This window comes from Carassius carassius, chromosome 20, assembly GCF_963082965.1.
Source record: "Carassius carassius chromosome 20, fCarCar2.1, whole genome shotgun sequence".
Taxonomy (NCBI): Eukaryota; Metazoa; Chordata; class Actinopteri; order Cypriniformes; family Cyprinidae; genus Carassius; species Carassius carassius.
Genome location: NC_081774.1, coordinates 17,909,940 through 17,932,537, shown reverse-complemented (window position 1 = coordinate 17,932,537; position 22,598 = coordinate 17,909,940). Strand labels below are relative to the sequence as shown.

At 36.5% G+C, this 22,598-nt stretch overlaps 3 protein-coding genes across 4 annotated transcripts; all 3 read left to right on the top strand.

Moving 5' to 3' along the window:
* The first annotated feature begins 2,454 nt into the window (after positions 1-2,454).
* LOC132096550 (cysteine/serine-rich nuclear protein 1-like) lies at positions 2,455-10,578 on the top strand. The gene is made up of 5 exons (XM_059501981.1): positions 2,455-2,640; positions 5,623-5,809; positions 7,764-8,026; positions 8,094-8,390; positions 8,985-10,578. Exons 1-5 carry the CDS (start codon positions 2,596-2,598, stop codon positions 9,804-9,806), a joined length of 1,614 nt encoding a protein of 537 aa, XP_059357964.1. The 5' UTR covers positions 2,455-2,595; the 3' UTR covers positions 9,807-10,578.
* Positions 10,579-11,119: 541 nt separating this feature from the next.
* On the top strand, positions 11,120-17,654 carry LOC132096549 (Golgi reassembly-stacking protein 1-like). Its single transcript, XM_059501980.1, has 9 exons — positions 11,120-11,286; positions 12,235-12,315; positions 13,030-13,233; positions 13,637-13,723; positions 13,828-13,958; positions 14,073-14,214; positions 15,333-15,420; positions 15,503-15,634; positions 15,725-17,654. Exons 1-9 carry the CDS (start codon positions 11,224-11,226, stop codon positions 16,192-16,194), a joined length of 1,398 nt encoding a protein of 465 aa, XP_059357963.1. The 5' UTR covers positions 11,120-11,223; the 3' UTR covers positions 16,195-17,654.
* An 822-nt stretch (positions 17,655-18,476) lies between these two features.
* LOC132095822 (vesicular, overexpressed in cancer, prosurvival protein 1-like) lies at positions 18,477-22,201 on the top strand. 2 transcript variants are annotated; one of them, XM_059500906.1, is made up of 5 exons: positions 18,485-18,829; positions 19,898-19,956; positions 21,002-21,079; positions 21,273-21,406; positions 21,501-22,201. In XM_059500906.1, exons 1-5 carry the CDS (start codon positions 18,785-18,787, stop codon positions 21,677-21,679), a joined length of 495 nt encoding a protein of 164 aa, XP_059356889.1. In that variant the 5' UTR covers positions 18,485-18,784; the 3' UTR covers positions 21,680-22,201. The 2 variants fall into 2 exon arrangements, with proteins under 2 accessions (XP_059356890.1, XP_059356889.1); XM_059500907.1 differs by lacking the exon at positions 21,002-21,079 and having other exon boundaries at positions 18,477-18,829.
* Positions 22,202-22,598: the final 397 nt, after the last annotated feature.

Here is a 22,598-nt window from a genome sequence, read left to right as displayed (position 1 = left end):
TGACTTTGTAAAAATAGTCACAGATTACAAACTGACTATTATGCACTAAACAACTGAAGATCTCACACTATCAGACATTAAAGTTATTCAGATCACATCAAACTCTCACAGAAACGTGCACCTTGTTATAGGAGACTCGTGACAAAAGGAAACAACGTGTGAAATCGGCTGAAAATATCAAACATGTTTGATTTCCTCTGACTGGATCGAATCATATCATAAAAAATCAGGGTCTATGACCATCATACACTACAAGATTATCTACGAAATCTGTTAACTCAAATCTGCAGACTAGCACTGACTTTCGTCAACTGGTGTCAATTTATCCAAACTGTAAATTGCTGGAAAATCGGCGCAAAATTCGTGTAGTGTCTTTAGGAAATATCAGACCACTGGATGATGTGACTGACCAATCAGAATCAATTGTTCCAGAGAGCTTTTACACAAATATTTGAATATAAATATTAAATATTATTTGCTCTGGATGACCTATCTCATTGGATGAAGAAATAATCAAATTCTGTTTTTGTCCAGTGTGTTATTCTCAGATGTACAGTTTGTGAGCTTACCTTCTCTCCATTAGCACTCTTACTCTGCATACAGAGTTTATGGTCCATAATTTGAATCGATTTGCTTATGTTGTGCAGTGTCTGTGGTATGCACTAAAAATAAGTTGTACAGAAACACAACTTAACCTACATCGCATTTCACTTGTGGTCCACTGTTCTCAGTATAGTTAATAATAACCACAATATATTTCATACAAAACATTGAACCCTTCAGCAGATGGATGTGTTATATCTGAAAGCTCATTCCCCAGTGTATTGTTAACATGTTTTAACCTGCTTTTTAAGCATCTGTGGTTCTTTTGTATGTCTGTCTTACCACCAGCTTAGAAGGAGGGGCTGATGGGTGATATGTGCACTGTGGTTTCACTACCCAACAGATGGAAAATCATTGAGGTGATACAGTCAGTGTCATGTGTGTGCAAGAAGGAGAGAGAAAGAAGAGGAAGGCACAAAGATGTTACCATCTGCCTCTGAAACCATGATGCCCAAGATGTCTCCTGTGATGGATGTTTCACAGAGTCATTGCCATGGAGAGGCTCTGTCCAGGGAGTGTTTCTCTAGTGATAGGCTGAGTGGCTGGAGCAGCAGTCTTTTGTTTTTCTCCTCTGCCTTTTGTCTGACCTCTATCATTGGCTGTCTTTTCTTTGTCAGCATAAGCTGGAACAGGCTTCATTAGAGAGAGAGAAAAAAAGGAAAAGATCCATTAATGCATTTGTAGAAATCATCAGGTTAAATAAATATCAGAGAGACTGGGGCTAGTTGTCACAAAATATTTTAACTTTTCTAAAGACTGTAAGTCCAATTTACGCAAATGTGTGTGTGTGTGTGTGCATTTTTAGTATTTATATATGAGGGAATTTCTCATAGAGATCAAATCGGGCATGTCATCATATTTTAAATGGGATACATCATTGTAGAATTAATTACACAAGTTGTAAATTACAATATTTGTTAGTCAGTGGAAAGATGTGTTGTTATATTGTGCATTTTTTCTGTTTCATGAGTTTCATGATTTCTTCTGTACTGTTTAAATTATGTTGAAAAAAGCTGTTATTGACCATTTTGTTTGTGACATCATGCCCCAATATACTGGGCAATATTTATTCGACAAACTGTATTTTTTCCAGTCCAATAACAGTTGAAATGTTCAATACTTGTAGTCAAGACATTAAGATTTACTTCTACACTGCACATTTATTTTCTAAGTTGTAAATAAAACTGTTTTAAAATAATGTACTTTTTCAGTCTTCGAAATTTCATGCACTTGAATGTGTTTCCTGCTGTTTCTTTGTAAGTACAATTTTTGAGAAATTTTCTAACAATTTTTAAGTGAAACCTGTTTGTAAATACTACACTAATTTTCAGTGCAAATAGAAACTGATTTCAACAATAATCCTATCACTAACCCCAGTCTCTATTTTACATGTCTAAGGCAATCGTATAGATTTTTGGTATCATTAAATAGTAGTCATGACATATTAACTGTCATATGCTTTTCACTAATGGTTGATTCCTAAAATAAGCCCAATTGCTCACACAGTATTTTATCAGAAAGAACTTTTATCAGACGATGACACAGAACACTGACTTCCTCAATTTTCAAGGGTTCACTAAGAGAAAACAAAACCAGACCTTGGCTGGATTATCGTATTATCTAAGAACGCTTTCTAAAACATGTTGATACTGCTGAACGATGAGCTCTTTGTGGGTGTATCACGCAAACCAAACTAAGGACATCCATCCTCGTGTGGTGGGCAGCTGAATGATTTGGCGTGGTGTTGGCTGGTCAGGGTAGGTTTTCCTCATTGGCAAGTTTGTTTGGCCAGTTCCGTCGTGACTGACTGTTCTTTACCCAAGCGTCACGACTGCTGTTTTTGTCCTTACTGTTTACGTCAGGCAGTGTGGGGGGAGTTTTCCACTGACGAACACACACAACTCAACAACAGCTGATCTCACTGTACTGTACGTGCACCGAGAGCAAAGAAAGGGGACGTTGGTGCTATCGTGATAACTTTTCAAGCATCGTATGGTCGTCTCTTCCACCCATGATATACGGATACACAACCGCTGGGTGAGTGTTTGTTTTTGTTTTAGGTGCTTGTAGATTTCTCGCAAGACGTTATTTGACATAAAACGCTCCCAAAAGGCGAACTCAGTAATACAAGTAATAAGCTAAGGGGTTCAATCACCAATTGTTACCGTGGAACCTATAGTTTGTTGCAATGTGGTCATTTTACGTCCCTGAATAAATAAAGCATGACCGCGAGAAAGTCCTCTGCGGAAGTTCAGCAGCTGCTGAATTTTAAAGTGCTGGTGCGTGAAAAAGTAGCTTTTGCTGTTTACACAGGCGCTCTGCTTAGACTTTTAAGTTTTTATTAACTTGATACACGAATCATCATTAAAATAAAACGGAGTTTTTATTAGAATTTTAATAAAATATGTTTTAAAATTTGTGCTGTTTGAAAAGCATAGTGCACAGTTTAGGGTTATATGAAAGATAATGATTGGCTTTATGCACCTGCAGTGTCATGGAATTAGATCCTCATGAATGATTTAAGAGAAAGATGCTTACAAGGCCAATCCAAGTTATAGTGTGTTTTTGACTACTTTTTTGTTTTGTTTTGTTTAATAAGCTATCATTATCTATATTCCCTCAATAATATACAGTATTATCTTGTTTTGAACGACACTGTAGCTAGCAGCACCAGTTATAAAATGTAAAAAAAACAACAAAGAACAGACACTGTCCTCTTTACTTGTATTCACACTATTTTAAAAATACATGCTGCTTAAAGTCTTCACTTTGCTGCATAGAAAAGGTGAGAAAAAGTCTAGTTGGTTTTGTCTGCTATAGACCAGAGTGATAACCTATTTTTCCACCTGACATCTGTCTGCTTTCCCCTTTCACAGTCTGCGAGCTCCACCTCCTCCTTCTGTTTACATTCTAACATTCACATGCTCATTTGCATAGTTGTAGTCTGGCCAGTTGACACTGTTTTTTGTTCAGTTGTTATCGTATGTTAGGCCTATGTTCTTGTAATATGCTGCCCTCCTGTCTTACACATTCACTACCCTACATAAACACTCCCACGTCACATACTGTACACAAAGGATGCAATGAATAATTGAATGAACTTGAAGTCTGGTGTCTGCACACTTTTAAGAGATCACTATCACTTTGTCACAGCTAGAGGAAGCCATAAATCACATGTGTCACTGCACCTATTCTGCATTTCTGTTGAAATTTGATTTACATGCTACAAACACTTTTACTATTATGTGCAACACAAAGTGCCATTTATCTCATGAAGCAATAACCTTCTACACAGTTGAATTTGGTGGCATCTGGGATTACAGTGCAGGTGTTTACACAACACTGTCCAAAGAAAGCCAGACCTGTGTGAAAAGAGGTGAGAGAGAGTTAAGGTTGTCCAGGATACAGGCAGTTTGCACAGGGGCACATAGTGTTCTTGGTATATGAGCCATTTGTGTGGGTTGGGCTTGACTAGATGCACTTGGAACAAGAACCAGGTGATCTGTGATGCAGATTGCTCCGTTCTGCGGTGTGAGGTAGTGTTGTTCTGTCATCCGAGGTACACAGAGTTCTCTGTGTGTATGTGCTAGCGTGTGATTTCTTTCCAGCGCACACCCACTAAAGCAGAAAAACTTCAGTAGAATATATGATTTGTGCTATGGTTTCCTCTTTTGTTTCTTTTTGCACTCAGCGTGTACTTGTAAGTGCTTTCATAAGCTTTGTAATGGAGCTTGGCATTTGCTGTCGTACTTTTGGAGGATTCTGCAATAAAAACAAGTATCAAGTTACAAATTTGGTCATGCAGTTTAGCCCGTTTGGGACGTTAAGCTGTGCTGAATGTCTTAACATTTTGTTCTTGAAGAACTCCAAACATCTGAGGAATGTTAATGACTCCAGAGGGAAATAGAAGGAACCATTGATTCCCTCAAGACTTATCATTGCTTCTATAATGCACACTTCTGTGTTTGCATTCACTTTGCGTAATATTATTAATAACAATGATCATTTCCCTGAGAAAGCTCCATGGGCTTGTGATTCAGTAGTAGTTCAAGTTAAGTTTTGTCTTACTGGGGAACCTGTTAAACAGGCTTTTGTCCAGAGTGAAGATGTGAATCTTCAGTACTAGCCTGAACAAGAGAGAGGTGTCCAGTTGCTGCTGGTTAGGATTTGTATGCTAATGGTTACTGAATCACCACAAATACTAATTTCAGACTTGGTGCACGGCCAAAAATGTGATCTCATTTTATAACCCAGTAATTAAGAAAAAAATGCATTCAAAAATACATTTAAATGCTATTTATATATATAGTACTTTAACTTTTTTAACTTCTGATTTTAATTTCATTTTAATAGGGACAGAAATGTCAGGGAGATAAAACTGTCCTGGTATCTTAATAAAAAAATATGTTATTACAAGAGTTGTATCTTTATCTTTATGTAGTTTGGTATAATCTTTTATTATTGCATTTTTTTCACTACTTTTTAAAATTATGAAAACCATTTTTCTGCCAAATCATGTCATGTAGTGCACTCATAAATTACATTTATTTATTAGTTATATGTATTAATAATTTTAGATTTTTGTAAAAAAAAAAAATATTTTTATATATACCCTAAAATATATAGTTTAATAACTATTATATATTTCAAAACAGGTTTCACAAAATTAAAAATAATAAATGCCCCTTAAAAAAAAAAAAAAAAAAAAAAAAAAATATATATATATATATAGATAGATAGATAGATAGATAGAAAATGATAAAGATTTGTAACCTGAATTTGTTCAGAGATTTGTACATTCAAAATGTAATTAAAGTGTATCATGTTACAGCTTGTTATTAAATATACTGCTATTTTTTAGAATCATTAAATATAAATTTTTACAAAAACGAACATGAATACACAGAATTCATTTCTAAGAACTTGGCACATAAACTAGATAAAAATTTTTTTTTCTCATTATCAACAAACATGTTCCATCGACGCATTTGCTTAAATTTTTCCTATATAATTTGACAGATCACCATGGCTACATCACAGCGTGGGGGTTTAAAGAGGAAATATGGTTTCCCAGATGAAGATGCCATTTACTCCTCCTCATCCCCCTCATCACACTCTGATTGGGACTCTGATGAAGACAGCCCCCAAAGTGATAGCATGGACTTTGTGCCTGTTGGCTCTTTCTCTTCAAGCCATCGAATGCCAAGTAAGTCATGCATAGTACCATATGTACCACAATGCATTTTTCAAATCATGCAAAGCAGCACACTTGTGTTTTTAAACACACATAAGGAGGGGTCTTGTTATCTAACCTCAGTGTTATTGTGCAAAGCACTAGATAAGAAGAGAAACTGACAGTTATAACATTGTTTATCAGGAGATGTTGTGCACAGTCACCCCAAGTCATTTTAAAACCACAAACCTCAATGTAAGCTCAACAATTATTAAGCTATAATCAGTTACACCATCTTGACCGGGACAGAGCATATCTATTGTGTAAGTGTTTACTTTTGCAGGTTGTACAATGAGATTATATTGTCTGTCTATGTGCCTGGACATGCCTGTGTGTTTTTCATTTTTGATTCGCGTGATTCATAGTATGTAAAGTGCTGCAAATAAAGCTGATTTCTACTACTGTGCAAACACATCTGAAGTCTTTCCTCAGGCCATTATCCTCATTTATAGAGAGGGAAACTGCTATTGCAAAAAAACAAACAAACACATAAATTAAATAAGTAATGGTACTGAATGTTTCTAAACTTTGCACTCTTGAAGAAAGTTTTTTTTCCTTTTAATACTGCATATGAAAAATGGCAAGACCTCTGTTGTAATTCCCTTCATGTTTCATTAGGCCTCTCTAGTGTTGAGTTCAGGTTACTTCTTAACAAATCTGACTCAGCTGCCCTCTAGTGGAAACAATCACCATAAAATAAACACATTTATATTTATGTTTTTATCCAGAGCAACTTACAAAGAGGAACAAATGCAATTTGTTACAAAGACAGTATGCATAATATACAGTGTCAGGTTTATAAGACAACTAGATTAGGAAATGCAAATAAGAAAAAAAAGTATGATTTTTTTGTGAAAGTGAATTGGTTTAAAGGTTTGGGGTGAACAAGTGCTTGCAGAAGAGGTCTTTAGTTGCTTCTTGAAAGATGCAACTGTCTCTCAATCCTGCCTCAAGGCCTGTGCTGTCCAGCTATCATCCATCTTCAGACATGTTGCTTTAATTAAGATATTTTGGGGAAATCCGTGAGCTTTCTGACCCTCCATAAACGGCAAAGCAACTGAAATGTTTACAGGCCCAGAAACATTGTCAAAATAGTCCATGTGACATCAGTGTTCAACTGTAATTTTACGAAGCTTATCGAGAGTATCACAATGAATCGTGTGCATTCCTCTGCTCATAAACAAGGTGTAGCTCATGCGTTGTGGTTCTTTGATAACGGCGAAGGAATGGACCCAGAGGAGAAGAATTGTTCAATAAAGGTTTTTTTTTTTTTTTGTGCACAAAAAGTATTCTCATAGCGTCGTAAAATTATGGTTAAACTCCCTACGAGGGACTTATGGGTTTAGAATGCCATGAGAGTAAGTAATTAATGACAGAATTTTTTTTTTGGGTGAACTAACCCTTTAAATACAGGTTAACCAGCCAGGGCTTCTAGACACATACAAGAAAAAAAGAACCTTCCTGCTTAGAGCTGCCACACACTAGTTAAAATGTATTTCAGTATAAAATTTTATTTTACTTGCTAGTATGTTACCGTATTTAGTTTATTATATTTATTATATTATATTGACTGAATAGGTCCCATAGGGAACATGGGAAAATTTAGTGTCGATCAAATTGATGGTCTCAATTAACGAAGCTTATTGACGGTTTAAAGCATGTTATCATTCAACATCACAGCGTAAAGACTTTCCACTAATGTAAATCAGTATTTACATAGTCTTATATAAGTAAATTTATCTCTGTCATGCAAGTGTCCCACATTGTCATGCAAAATCACATCTGCTGTCCTGCATTAACCAAAGGGTCATTCTATGCAGTGGCACTCCTGACAGCCAGTGTCAAAGCCTTACATTTTGATTCAAGAAGCCACTGGAAGTCAGTGGAGTGAGATGATAATTGATCCATATGATATCTTTGTTCTTAGTTTCATCCATCCTGAAGAAGACAAAACTTACTCAATCCAAAGGCAGTGTTCGGTTTGGCCTGGTCACAGTGTTCCTTTTCCAGCGCTGTCAGGGTTTCAGCAGTGTGCCCAGTCATGGCGGCTGCACACTGGGCATGGTTAGGTGGCACACTGCCTGCCAGCAGTTCACCCTGGTGGAGCACGCCGAGGAGCAGCAGTGCTTGCGAATGGAGAGGCTACGTGAGCAACACCAAGAGGAGAAGCTGGAGGCATTGAGACAGAAGGTGAGTTGGTTATTTTGTTAGGAGTTTTATTTGTGGCTTGTCTTCTTACAATATCTTTTTTTTATAGCTGATCATCAGTGGGACTCTCACAGTGTCAGAAGCAGCCAGGTTGACCGTGAACGACATCCCAGATGAGGATACTGATCTCAGTTGCGCGAAGCTGAAAGATATGGGATCCCTCCGTCCCTGCTCTTCCAAGCGGAGGCGTGCATTATTGAGAGCAGCAGGAGTGGTGCGCATCGACCGGGAGGAGAAGAGACAGCTGCAGGAGCTGAGGCGGTGGAGGGAAGACTGTGGATGCCACTGCCAGGGCTTCTGTGAGCCGGAGACCTGTGCCTGCAGCCAGGCTGGCATCAAGTGCCAAGTAATAAGAAATGCATGAACTACTGTTTTTTTTCTATTTATATATATATTTCTATTCATGGTGGTGCAGTTGTAATATTGATCTTTGACATATTATTGCTCAAAATATTCTGCACTGACTAGCAGACATTCAGTGGAATTTGAAGCTCACAAAGGCTGCAATTTCTCAATCAAAAATAAAGTTAAAAGTCAGATTGTGAAATATAATTACAGTTTAAAATAAAATAAAGTGCATCAAAAAATGCTTAACATTTTTAAGAAAACCATGATACTTTTTTCAGGATTCTTCAATGTATCCTTTAAAGAAAAAGCAGCACTTATTTGAAATATAATTTTATAATATTATAAATACTACCTCTTTTTATAAATTTTATGCATCCTAGCTAAATAAAACTATTAATTTCTTTCAAAAAATACTTACCTACACTGAACCTTTGAATGGTAGTGTATTTAAGAACAATTTTGTGATCGCTTGTGAGATTACTGGGGTCATATTCTCAAGAGAAAAAAATAGATCTCATGAATGTTCTTTCCTATGGCCAGCAACAACTGTATTATAAGAACTAAAGTATTGTGTTTTTTCATCTGTCAACAGATGGATCGCTCCAACTTTCCCTGTGGATGTTCAAAGGAATGCTGTGGGAATCCCGCAGGCCGAATCATATTCAACTCCAGTCGTGTACGGAGCCACTACATCCACACACACATGAAGCTGGAGCTGGAAAAGAGGCTCCACGATGACAACAGACTGATCTCCACTGAACAACAATCAGCAGCGAGGAACAGAGCCATTACAGTTCCTTTAGAAAACAACTCTCCCTCATTCCTCCTGAGTTCAGAGCTCTGCAGGCAGGGGGACAACAGCTGGAGCAGTGACATGACTGACACTTCCTGCTCTTCTTCTCTGAGCCTGGACTCTGAGACGGACCGAAAGCCTTCCTCAGAGCGACCCACACTGGATATGGATGGCAGAGGACTCACTCACATACTCCGTTTTTCTGATTCTGATGGAGAAGGATGTCCATACATTACAGATTATAATCTGTCCACTGAAGTCACTGGTGGCACATCCACGAAGGAAAGCAACACCAGTAAATCTAAACTGGAGTATCTGGATGAAAATGCTAATCAGGCCAGCATGGAATGCGTTGACGATCCATTTGATATCCCTAATACTCCTTCTGCATCTCCGGATCACACTATGAACTGTTACATGGACCTCAGTCTGTCCTCAGACTCAGACACTGATCTGGTCTTTTTTGACACTTTCCATGAGTACGGTCCAAGCCGCAATCATTTTAAAGTGTATAGTCATCTGGACTACATGTCACCGCTCCAGTTCCCCCGCTGTCCCAGTCCTGCTCTATTTGAGGACTCAGGAGTCAGTCTTCTGGAGTCTCTCGTAGGAATTTCTTAATAGTGATCAGAGCAGCTCAGTATTTTTTACTTTTGATGTTTTAAAGCCAAATGTGCATTGTTAATTTGCAATTGTACAGTATGAATAAATCTCATTTACTATGAGAAAAATGGTGGACGACATGAATATAGTCCTAGTATATTTTGTATATTTGAATATAGTAACTATTCACGATCACAGTGTAAATACAGTTAAAAACCTCTCGGTGTGAAGTATCATGAGGAGTAATATGTCAATTTCAACTGTTGCCAAAAGTCTTGGAGAGTTTGTATGTAAGATTTTATATTTATAATTCATAAACTAAAAGCTTAATTACCATTTAATAAGGTATCAAACTAACTCTTCATCAGTAAATAATGTTTTACTGTTAAATGTTTACTTATAAAAGCCCTTGCATATTTATTTATCAGTTTTGTTTTGCTTTAAATGATCATGTTTGCGAATCAACATTTTTATTTTTGTGTAGCAAAGTAAATGCATTTGTGACAGTGTTTCAAATGAGTAAGCTTTTTATAAATGTCAATATTTTATTATCATATTTCATGTTTGTCTTTTCAAGAGCCATCATGCCTTTTCATTTAGAAGGAAATTTATTTTTATTTAAATTTTAAGGAATTACTTGTAATATATAAAAATGAATGCTGAATTCGCTTAAGTGGTATGCCTGCTTTGTATTTACTTCAGTGAATGTTTTTGAACATTTCAAGATGTGTCCAGCTTTTGTTTCTTCTTATGTGGAATAACTCATCTCAATAAAACTAATTTCACAAAACCAGTGAGAAATACTGATTTACATGGAAGAAACGGACACTCGACGAATTACAGTATTTGGTTTTATGTAGGTATTATTTATTCTTCCAAAAATTAACTTAAATTAGAGGTTTGATAAATCTTCACACTGATACTTTGAAAATGACTGGCTTTTAGGCTTTCTGTTGTTCTGGAAGCCCCACAGGAGGGCCTCAGTAAACATCAGAAGTAGCTTCAAGAAGTCTAAAAATAATTGAAAATGTATGTAAGTTTTTGTTGCTTTGTCAAAACAAGTCATTAGAAATAATAATAATAGTACAATTAAGAATTATTTAGGATGTGTGAAGAAAAAAATGTAAATACACTGTATTTAATTATATTACATATTTTGTATAATTATGCAGTTTAGCCGAACAATTTATTTTTGCTAAATTGAGATTGTTTTAGCCAACAAATATTTAAAAAAATAACGTACCGAGGTTGAAAAATCCATACACTGTATAAAAACCATAGACTGATAAAAACACGGAAAAAAATCCTTTGATCGTTTTCATCATGTTCAATTGCTCTCCCCTGCCTCGACGGACAACATGGCCACGATGTGTCTGGGTCGTTGATTTCGGAACGCTACACAAAACATTGAAAAACATCGAAACCCTTAAGAGCAATGGGTTTAACACTGAGCAGTGGTGGACCTGAGGGGGGAGCAGAAGGATATCATGTCCATGGAGTAAATAACCTTTTTGGTGACTTTGTTAGCTTTCCGTGCTAGCTGTGTTTTACATGAAGTTCTCATGTCCGCATTGCTTTAGGCTTTGACAGATATGCACTGAGAGAAAACATTCGTGTTTTCTTATTTCGTGCTGAAATGTTCTGTTAAATAACCAACTGTGTCAGATTTAGTATATTTGTCTACGCTATTAACATCTGTGGAAGCCTTTTCAATGTTTTAAAATGATGCTTGCAAAGTGGCAACGACAAATGTAAGGAAATTGTTATTAACGTACAGTTACTTTTGTACTGTAAATTTGAAAACTTCGAAAACGCCTTATTTATTTTAGTATTTGTGATTTCTTACGTTAAAAAGTGTTTGCACAGTTTTGGAACAATGTCGTGGTCAGTCACGTTAATCCAACAGCTCTAGATTTAGGAGTAACTATATAAGCGTAGCCGCCACGTCACTGAATAAACTCATAAGGTGCGTCCCAAATCGCGCACTTATGCACTATTCTATGACGTTTCGTAGTATAAATAGTGCGAGTAACGTTACTGTGTTAATACTGAAATTAACAAAACAAGTGCACTTTAAATAACAAGAAAAAACGAAGTGTGGAATGTTGAACACTTCATGTACTCAACTGCCGCAATAACATAGTTAAGGGGGAGGGGCTATCAGACTCCGTTTATGAATTACAAAATAACCGTGTATAAATCATAGTGCATACGTACACAGTGTATAAGTGGATAGTGTTTAGTGCGTCATTTGGGACGCACGCAGCTATATTCTCAGATACACATTCGATGGATGTTATTAAACGTCCCAGAATACACAACGTGTACAACATAAATAAGTATGAATTGAAATGCATTTGAGGTAAAAAAAAAAAAAAAAAATTCTGAAATTCCTAATCTGATTGGATTTTGTTCTCTGCAGTGATTAACTTTTATTCCTTTACAGATTCAAGAGGATTCACCAGCGGTGAAAGCTGGTTTGGAGCCCTTTTTCGATTTCATCATATCCATTGGCAATAATCGTCTTGTAAGTTTGTATTTATAAAACCATTGTTGGTTATTCTGGTAATCTTGAACATTTAATACAAAGATTTGTCTATGTCACACAAGTAGAAACCAACAAATAATTAGATTTACATGTCAAGAATGTCCTAATTAATATTCTAATGTTTTCATAAAATGTTTGATTATGCAGACTTCATGTAAACATTTTCAAATGCCCTACAAGTAATTCTTTGTCTAGGCAAAATGACATCTGTTCACAGTTTATTTTATTTGATGTATAACTAGCTCTATCTCTAGTTAATCTACACTGTGTAAGATTTAACACCGCAATCCGGTAGTGTTTGTGTAGTAGCTAAAAAATCCAACAACTATTTAAAAAAAAAAGATAATTTAACTAGTTTTAAGTGGTCAGTTACATTCAAATAATCCCTGAAATGGACAAGCATGTTCTTGAATATTGGACTATGGTGATATTCCAAATGTGCATGAATTGTGTAAACATGATTGAAACCAGTTGTCATAACCTTAAACCATTTTTCCACTTTCAAGAAATCTGTGTAAGACCGCATTATATCCGGTCATGTGAAAATTTTATTCAGGATATACACTTTATCTCCCATATTTTCCAAAGAGATGATGAAAGTTCATGTCTTGGATTAAAGACTTGGTTTTGATGTGCATGTAAAAGTGGTCACAGTTTCTTTGATTCTAATGGGTCACGTGCTATCTGAACCAGAACCAGGAGAATGATATGCTCAAGGACCTTCTCAAGGCTAATGTGGAGAAACCGGTGAAGATGGAAGTGTATAGCACAAAGACCATGAGGATCCGAGAAGTGGAAGTGGTTCCCAGCAACATGTGGGGTGGTCAAGGACTTCTGGGAGCCAGTGTCCGCTTCTGTACCTTTCAAGGAGCCAATGAAAATGTTTGGCATGTTCTCGTAAGTAATCCTTGCATTCTTAAAGTATTTCGGCTTCTTGTTGGACTGTTCTCTTTATTCTCTGTGTGTACCGTATTTTTCGGACTATAAGTCGCATCAGTCCAAAAATACGTCATGATGAGGGAAAAACATATATAGGTCGCACTGGACTATAAGTCGCATTTATTTAGAACAAAGAACCAAGAGAAAACATTACCGTCTACAGCCGCGAGAGGGCGCTCTATGCTGCTCAGTGTAGGCTCAGTGGTTCATGTCTCTTAGTTCATTTCTCTTGGTTCATGTCAAATTAATTTTGATAAATAAGTCGCACCTGACTATAAGTCGCAGGACCAGCCAAACTATGAAAAAAGTGCGACTTATAGTCCGGAAAATACGGTAATTATTTTGCTTGCTTTGGTTTTAGGATGTGGATCCAAATTCGCCAGCAGCATTGGCCGGACTCCAGGAACATTCAGATTTCATTGTTGGAGCTGACCAGGTTATCCAAGATGTAAGATGTGAATTATTTAATGAATGCTTGATTGCGATTCGGGAGAAAACAAATCTGTGCATGCAAGTTATTCACAATCAAGCAATGTTTTGATTTCCCAACAGTCAGAGGATTTCTTCTCTCTGATTGAAGCCCACGAGGGGAAACCACTGAAGCTGCTGGTCTACAATACAGAGACCGATAAATGCAGGGAGGTGGTTGTCACACCAAATGGTGCCTGGGGGGGAGAAGGCAGGTAATAACTCTGTTATAGAAGATCTGAATCAGCCATTATTATGAGGAAACGATTCGCACAATTGCCTCCTCCAGTGCTTGTGTGCATTTCATGATAATGATTTCGCCTTTGTAGCCTTGGCTGTGGCATTGGATATGGCTACCTGCACCGAATCCCAGCACGACCTGACAGCCCAAAGTCTGAAAGAGTCAGTCCAAAATCTTCTCCTGTGGTAGGAACGCCAGAGCAAGAACCTCCTACAAATGGATTTACAGAGGTTATTATTTTAATGTGATATCATATTACTTAAGGAATAGTTTACCCAGAATTATGTTGTCATTAACTTACCTGTATGTCTTTCTTTCTATGTGCGACACAAAATTAGATAATTAAAAAAATATATTTATATCTTTAGTCCATACAGTGAAAGTAAATGTGTTCCACAGAAGAAAGTAGGGCTGCACAATTTGTGGGAAAAACAATACTTTTTCCCTGATAAAAAAAAAAAACAGGTCTTCTGTGCTTGTTTGTCAGATAGCACAATTTGTCCCAAATGTTAGGATTATACACTGAACAAAATTATGAACACAACACTTTTGTTTTTGCCCCCATTTTTAATGAGCTGAACTCAAAGATCTAAGACTTTTTCTATGTACACAAAAGGCCTATTTCTTTCAAATATTGTTCACAAATCTGCCTAAATCTGTGTTAGTGAGCACTTCTGCTTTGTTGAGATAATCCATCCTTCTCACAGGTGTGGCATATCAAGATGCTGATTAGACAGCATGATTATTGCACATGTGTGCCTTAGGCTGGCCACAATGAAAGACCACTCTTAAATGTGCAATTTTACTGTATCGGAGGGTCCAGGGGGTCCAAAAACCAGTCAGTATCTGGTGTGACCACCATTTGCCTCACGCAGTACAACACACCTGTGAGGAGGATGGATTATCTCGGCTAAGGAGAAGTGCTCACTAACACAGATTTAGACAGATTTGTGAACAATATCTGAGAGGAATAGGCCTTTTGTGTACATAGAAAAAGTCTTTGAAAGATCTTTGAATTCAGCTCATGAAAAATGGGGGGCAAAAACAAAAGTGTTGGATTTTTAATTTTGTTCAGTATATATATCAATATAGATAAATAATAAATAAAATAAGAAATAATAAATATTACTTTTGCAACTATAATATTAGTGCTAATATATAGTCTATTTTATTAAAAAAAATGTTTGTGATCTCAGTTGTATTTTGATTAATTGTGCAGCCCTAGAAGAAAGAAATGCAAGCAGGTTCAAAACGATATGAGGGTGTGTAAATGATGACAGAATGTTCAACTATGGTTTGTGTTTTTGGTAGATACGTACAACAACATAACTGAAATGTATATCTTCAGGTGTCCTTAATGGCATCTAGTCAGTCAACGAGTGGCTTAGATCTTGATACCCCACTGCCACCTCCCATTCAGAGAGTCATGGATCCTGGTAAGGCATCAAAATATGTGCTTCATCTAGAACAACAATCATGAAAAGACATTGTAATTTATCAAAGCAATGGTTCCTCCAGGTTTCTCGGATCAGTCAGAAGTGGCCATGATGAATTCGGAGGTGGCAGACCGACTGGACCTATCCGCTTCTTCCATTGACATGACAAACACATCCCTAGCTGTCCGAGAGGACATTGACGTATCGGTTGTCGGTGAGGCCACCTTGCTTAATTTAGATGAAAGGAATTCAATCTGTGAGTCCAAGTCTTGGTGGTAAAATGTGCAAAATGTCTCTTTTGCAGAGGAGCTTCAAGACAGTGAGGTTCCTCGTCGTAACCCTGAGGAGCAAAATACAGAGGAGTATCCTGCTGTGGATTTCAGTTCTATTTCACCACCTTCAGATGTTTCTCCTCCCCTTTCTCTCCCACACCCTCTTTTCCCAAATTTGCCTCTTGATCATAGCATGCCCACAGACATGGCATCTTTGATGAATTCTTCAATCCCATCTCTCGACTCTTCTGTGCCTCTTATAGACATCTCTTCCCTGCACATTGACCCCGCCACCCTTCATCTGGAGTCATCTGCCCCACCTGCAGAATATCCCGTGCAGTCGAACGAGTCCTCACCTTTCCCCTCAGAAATTGATGGTGTCAGTCAGGGCTTTTCTGATGTGCCACAGTCTCTGAAGAGCAGCTTGTCTGAGGGCACAGCAGACTTGATGTCTTTTGATTCCCATTGTGCACATGTCAAAGATGAAGCTGCTCCTCAGTAGTGTCACTACCAAGCACTACCTTTTCGCAGTTGCTCGACAATCATCAGGTGTGTGTTTTAATGGCTTTGTTACTGTTAGAGTCAGGTATTGGGAAATTGGTATTGAGTGTTTTTTTTTTTTTTTAAATGGTTGCGTGCAATTTACGTTTTATTTTGCGTCTAGTAGTCATGATGATTGTAGGTCGCTGGAATGTATGTAGGGGATTGTTTTAAATTGTGTAAATCTTAATTTAGAAGATAATGTTGTGTTACTTAATTGAAACCTGTTTATATAGCTTGATTAATTAAAACTACTTAGATTCCTCTACAAGTTTTAAATCCTACAAAAAGTTGAAAGTAGCACCTAAAGTTTGTTTGAAATATATTTGTAGCATTTATTTAGCTATGACAACAAACACTCATGGATTGCTGTGTTAAACTGAACACAGTGTAGGATAAATACATAGAGCTAATGAAAAAAACACACAAAGGATCTTTAGAACACTGTGACAAAATAAATAATTTTGTCTAGGAAAAGCATACATTTTTGGCTTTGTTACATATTTTGGAACCTATTTGGGTTTTATTTTGTGTTGTGGGAATGTTTTAACAAAGTACAGATATTTAGTACTGGGCAAGGGTTTTGTATTTGTTTAGTTTAGCACACTACAATCTTCCTGGCTAATTATATTTTTGAAATTATGTTGATGTGATTTTAGAAATTTTCAACCAAAATATTTAATTGAAATCTTTGCTACTTAGTCTTCATTCATAGCGATTTATGTGTACTTCAGGATGAAAAGTGTAATATTTATGTTTCAAGTTTTGTTGAGGAAAGTTAACACTAGAGAAATGTTGCTACAGTAAAATGTGCTTTTCACGTCATTTATTCATCTATGCAAATAGAGGTATTGTATAAATGCCAATGGAATTTCTGTTAATATTTATATCTGATATAATCTATGCCACGTTTAAGAATAGTGTCATACACAGGACTTAATTTTTCCTGTTTTGTTGTTGGGAGAGCTAAATAATACCATACCTTTTTGAGCTTAAGTTCTTGGTCATTATTTTTAAAAGAGTTTTAGCCTTGAACAAAGTCTTTATATGTACAAGCAAAGAGATTCCTGATGACATCTCTGCATTGACATGATAATGGTGACATGGTTGAGGAGACGATGTTTTAAGTTTGAATTTTTAGGGAAAAATGTATAGGATATCAAGTTTTAAATCCTACAAAAAGTTGAAAGTAGCACCTAAAATCTTTATTTAATTATAAAAAATGTATAGGATACCTGTTCTTCCAAGTGTGAACACCACTGTATATTTTTGTATTGTAAAGCTACTGATGCGCAACATGATATTCAAGTAAAAAGAAAATGGTCTACTGTATATGCAAACTGTATTCTTTGGGTTCCTGGGAAAATGTCAGATTGAAAAACACTGGAAAAATCTACAGCAATAAAAGATCTGAAATATAAATCGTTAGTGCTGTGTTTTGTGTTGTAGCCTATACTTTGATTTAGGTTACATAAAGTAAATATCAAAGGGATAGTTCACCACAAAATGAAATTTGTCATCATATACTCACCCTCATGTCGTTCCAAGTTCCAAACCTGTATGATTATTTCTTCTGTGGAACATGAAGATATTCTGAAGAATGATGGTATCCAAATGAGCAAAGTTTTGGTGACCCTTCCCTTCGCTGTGTGCAGACTTCTCTGAACATATCCACAGAAGAAATCAGATTTGAAATCGCTCAGAGGCTGAGTAAATTATAGTATGATTTTTAGGTCAACTGTCACTTTAATAATGTATCCAAGAGTGTTGTTAAGCAAATAAATCACACATTGACTTTCTGGCTAACTTTCATGAGGTAAGCTGTAGGCTGTAAGTGGCTATTTTAGTTTTCACATAACAATGGTATTGTGAAAGGAAGAGCGGTTGCACTTTATTTTACAGTACGTGTACTTACATGTACTTATAGTGTACTTACAGTGTATTTATCTAATAAAGTTCTGGTAATACGAGGTAACTACATGGGGTAGAGTTGGTTTAGGGGTAGGTTCATGGTTAGTATATCTAGTTATTACATAGTTATTGTAATTACTATAATAAGTACATAGTATGTAACGTTACATGAGGAACAGGACTGTAAAATAAAGTGAAGTAATTCACTACCTGAAGAGCTCTAAAGGAAACGCAGGTTTCAAAACAATTACAGTTTGCAGGTTTTGGATGAATCACTAGCTGTGTACAATCGTGATCACAGGTAGGATACTTGTGAAAACTGTCCAACGCCGATTAAATCAGTAAAAGAGACTCGAGCTGCACAAACGTGTCTTTGTGATGTGAAGTCATGTGATGTCATCCTCCTCACTGTATAATGGGGAGTTTAGGATGTCGGAGAGTCCGATGGCACAGCACGAGCGCTGCATGAGAGTTTAATAATATGTTCCAGTCCAGGACGGGGACCAACAACCCCCCGTTTAAAAAAAAAGAGTATCAGCGCTGTCGAGCAGCTTCAGTGACCTCTGCCTGTGTCTGACCCTCTCTCAAGGGTCTTAAACAGTTACAGCAGGCTGATCTCGCGCTGTGAGGCGGAGCACAGAATGCCACAGTTACGCGGCCTCCTCATCACACTTTTATTTGTTGAGGTGAGTAACACAGCATTTTACTACTTTTTACATTTTTATTTAGAAGTATGTTTATTTTATTTGAATTAAGTTTACAAAAACATGTTAGTTTTGTACTAAACTTTGATATTGTTTCTATTTATAATTCACATTTTGTCGCCATGCATCTGCTCCGTCAGTCTCTGACAAAAATGTATTATATTTTCCACACACATACACACTGTCCATCTAGCACACAGCATTGTTTATTGTTCTTTTCCAGGACTCAGACAAGAAGCTCTTATAGTTTATTTTCCATGATATCAGATGTAGGCTATTCTTCAACTGTCACAAAATAATAAAAACACCATTGTCATAATATGTGATCCTGGACTACAAAACAAGTCATAAGGGTCAGTTTTTTTATTTTTTTAAATTTAGATTTATACATAATCTGAACGCTGGATACTATTTGAAAATCTTGAATTGAGAAAATCGCCTTAAAAATTGTACAAATGAAGGCTTAGCAATGCATATTACTAACCACTAATTAAGTTTTGATATATTTACGGTAGGAAATGTACAGAATATCTTAATTTTTTTTGCCATTAAAGGAAAATCTATAATTTTGACCCTTACAATGTTTTGTTGGCTATTGCTACTAAAATGTCCCAGCACCTTGTGACTCGCTTTGTGGTCCAGGGGACATATGGTTTCATTTCAAAGAACACGAAATGAAAAAGGTTTGCCATTTTGCCACTTATTTTTATTTTCTATTTGTGCAGTGTTTAATCTTGTGTAAGGTGGAGCATAAACAGGGTGATGTGAGGTAAAATAGATCAATATTTTCAGTACTTTCTGTTTTTTAATTACTGGAAACTATTTTAAACAGTAGTCTCGAAAGTATTTGACATGCATCAACTGGCCAGACAAGAAAAACAAGAAAGAAGAGCGGCGACACAAGTGCAGTCTCAATTTATCTGACATCAAACAATGCTGCTGTTTCTTCCTCTTTTCAGAATAAATTTCTAAGTTTCAGCTTACATGTTTATTGCCTTGTTCTTTCATGCATATGAGACTTTATTTATAAAACCATCTCTTCATTTGCAGGCAGTTGCTGAAAAAAAGTACTGTTGGTACTTTGAAGGAGATTACCCTGTGTACTTTGTGTAAGTATAGTAGATAAAATAGAATTAAACAGGGCCGTTGTGTATTTAAAGAAGGAAACAAGAAGCTGGAAAACTAGGTCTCAGACTAGCTACCCTGATCTTAATCGAAAGCTCACACCTTTCCACGTTGCTCTTAATAGTTTCAACAGAACAGTGGTTAAAGGATTCATTCAGATGCACAGAGGAAAAAAGAGAATTCCTTAGCTCAGAAACTTTCCCCCCTTTTAATGGTTTCAATAAGAGTAATTAATCACAAGCGCTTCCGTACAGCCAGCCACTGACATACGCCACAGGAGGTGAGGTACGAACAATTTCGTCTTCACACCAAAAGCACAGATGAATTCTCCTGCAGCCGCAGCAGACAGTACGTCACGCTTCTTAATCACATTTCATTCAAAAGAACACATTCATCATCAAGTTTGCTTTTACTCACAAGTCATTTGTGCAGCAACATATACTAGGCTTTATCTTAAAATATTATCTGAATGAAAATGTCAAACTAACTATACATCTGTAGATGGTGGTCCTTGCCTTATTGTGATATAAGACTTCTTTTTTTAATTGTAGCTAAATTAATCCTTTTTTTTTAAATCTTGATTTTTTAAGAAGTCTCTTATGCTCACTAAGGCTGCATTTATTTGATTAAAAATACAGTAAAAACAGTAATATTATGAACTGGTTTCAAAATTTAAATTAACATATTTTAAAGCATTAATTTATTCCTGTAATGACAAAGCTGAATTTTCAGCAGCTATTACTCCAGACCTTAGAGTCACATGATCTTTCAGAAATTCTAATATACTGATTCGGTGCTCAAGAAACATTTCGTATTGTTATTAATGTTGAAAACAGTTGAGCGGCTAAACATTTTTATGGAAACTTTGATGCATTTATTTTTCGTGATACGTTGATGAATAGAAAGAATTTATCTGAAATAAAAATCTTTTGTACCATCAAAAAAGCTCTTCACTGACACTTCTGATAAATTTACCACATCCTTCCTTGCTGACCCTGAATTTCTGAAGGACGATTATGTCTGTCCTAGATGCAAGACATATGAAGACTGCTGTGGCACACAATGCTGTGTTCGAGCCCTTTCTGTTCAGAGAATATGGTATTTCTGGTCAGTATTATTATTTTTTCATTCAAGTTGTACTTGGCTCAAAGGGTGGACTGGAACATCCGTTTATTTCCCAAACTGTTTGTCCTATGCAAGTTTCCATATAATATTCTCACTGTGAGACGACGCTGAGCCACTGTGCTGAACTGGATTGGAATTGAAGTGATTTTAAGGGCTGTTTTTAATTGGTCTGTAGGCTGCTGCTGATAATTGGCATTTTGTGCTGCTGCAGTACTGGATACTTCATTCGCAGACGTGTCCACCCTTACCCTCCACCCGACAGACCTGAGTTTAACGTGGCCTTCACCAGACAGCCCATCATATCACCAGGTAATCTTGCCCTACGCCTTCGCCATACATAAATGACATGCAGCTTTCACGTGGTCTCATCCGCTGTGTGTGTACTGTTTCTATGTGTTGGTAGGATTGCGTCAGGCTGGCTTTCACAATTATGGAGACTCAGAGACTGCAGTCATTTCCACCGTCTACCAAGTGCAGACCCACCCTGGTCACGTGACTGCAGTGTATTCAGCCGTTCCGTCCCACTACAGACAGCCCCCTCCTTCCTATGATCAGGTCATGCAGGACTCACAGAAGAAATAAACAGACCCTTAGCACAGTGACTTTTTCTGACTCTATCTGTGAGGTGAAAGAAACAGAAGAAGCTCAACAACTCAGGCATGACTGCAGGAGAACAAGTACAAGTACAAAAACAAGAAGTTTTTCTCAGTACACAAGACTGCTGGAGGTTTTAGGTTCCTCATCTGTGGCTACAGTAAAAGTGCGCTTAGTTTTCAATGTCAGGACTTAAGAATATGTTTATAAGCATAACGGGTTAAACAATAGCTTTCACATTAAAGGCAGAGCAGATCAGTTTAACAATAGTAACAATAGACTCAACAAACTACTTTATATTTTATACTTTTATATCGTTCACTTCTAAAAAGATTTATTTTGATACAGAAACAGAGTGTTCTGACATTAATAAATATGTGTATTTGTCCCATATAAAGGGCCTGAATGCTTATTAAAATGTTATTGATTGAAATACACTGCATGCATTTTTAAAATCCCACTCATCATCACCCATAACCCTAATAAAGTTTAAAAAAAATTTAAAACGTACTTTTATCTTTGCCTGTTTTACATATTTTTATAGAACCCGAAAGTGAACCAAGAAAACACCAGCACCAGCCTGAACCACTGATACAAGACAGGATGGATCCATGCTTTGCTTAAACCAGTCCTCTATTGTCCATTTTTTGTTGTTGTTTTTCATTTATTCAGTGGTTTAGCAGATATTTCTTGGTTGGCTGCTTGGCTCGTTCAGAAAGTACATATTTAGAAAAAGGTATGGAACAGCTTTGTTTGATACATTGGAATTTTTTTTGAAATAATATTAATAACATAATATTATTAATGTATTAACTAATTCTAAGTATTAACTAATCATAAGTATTATTAATACATACTATTAATACAAATACGTACAATATTATTACTTAATACAAATAATTTGTTT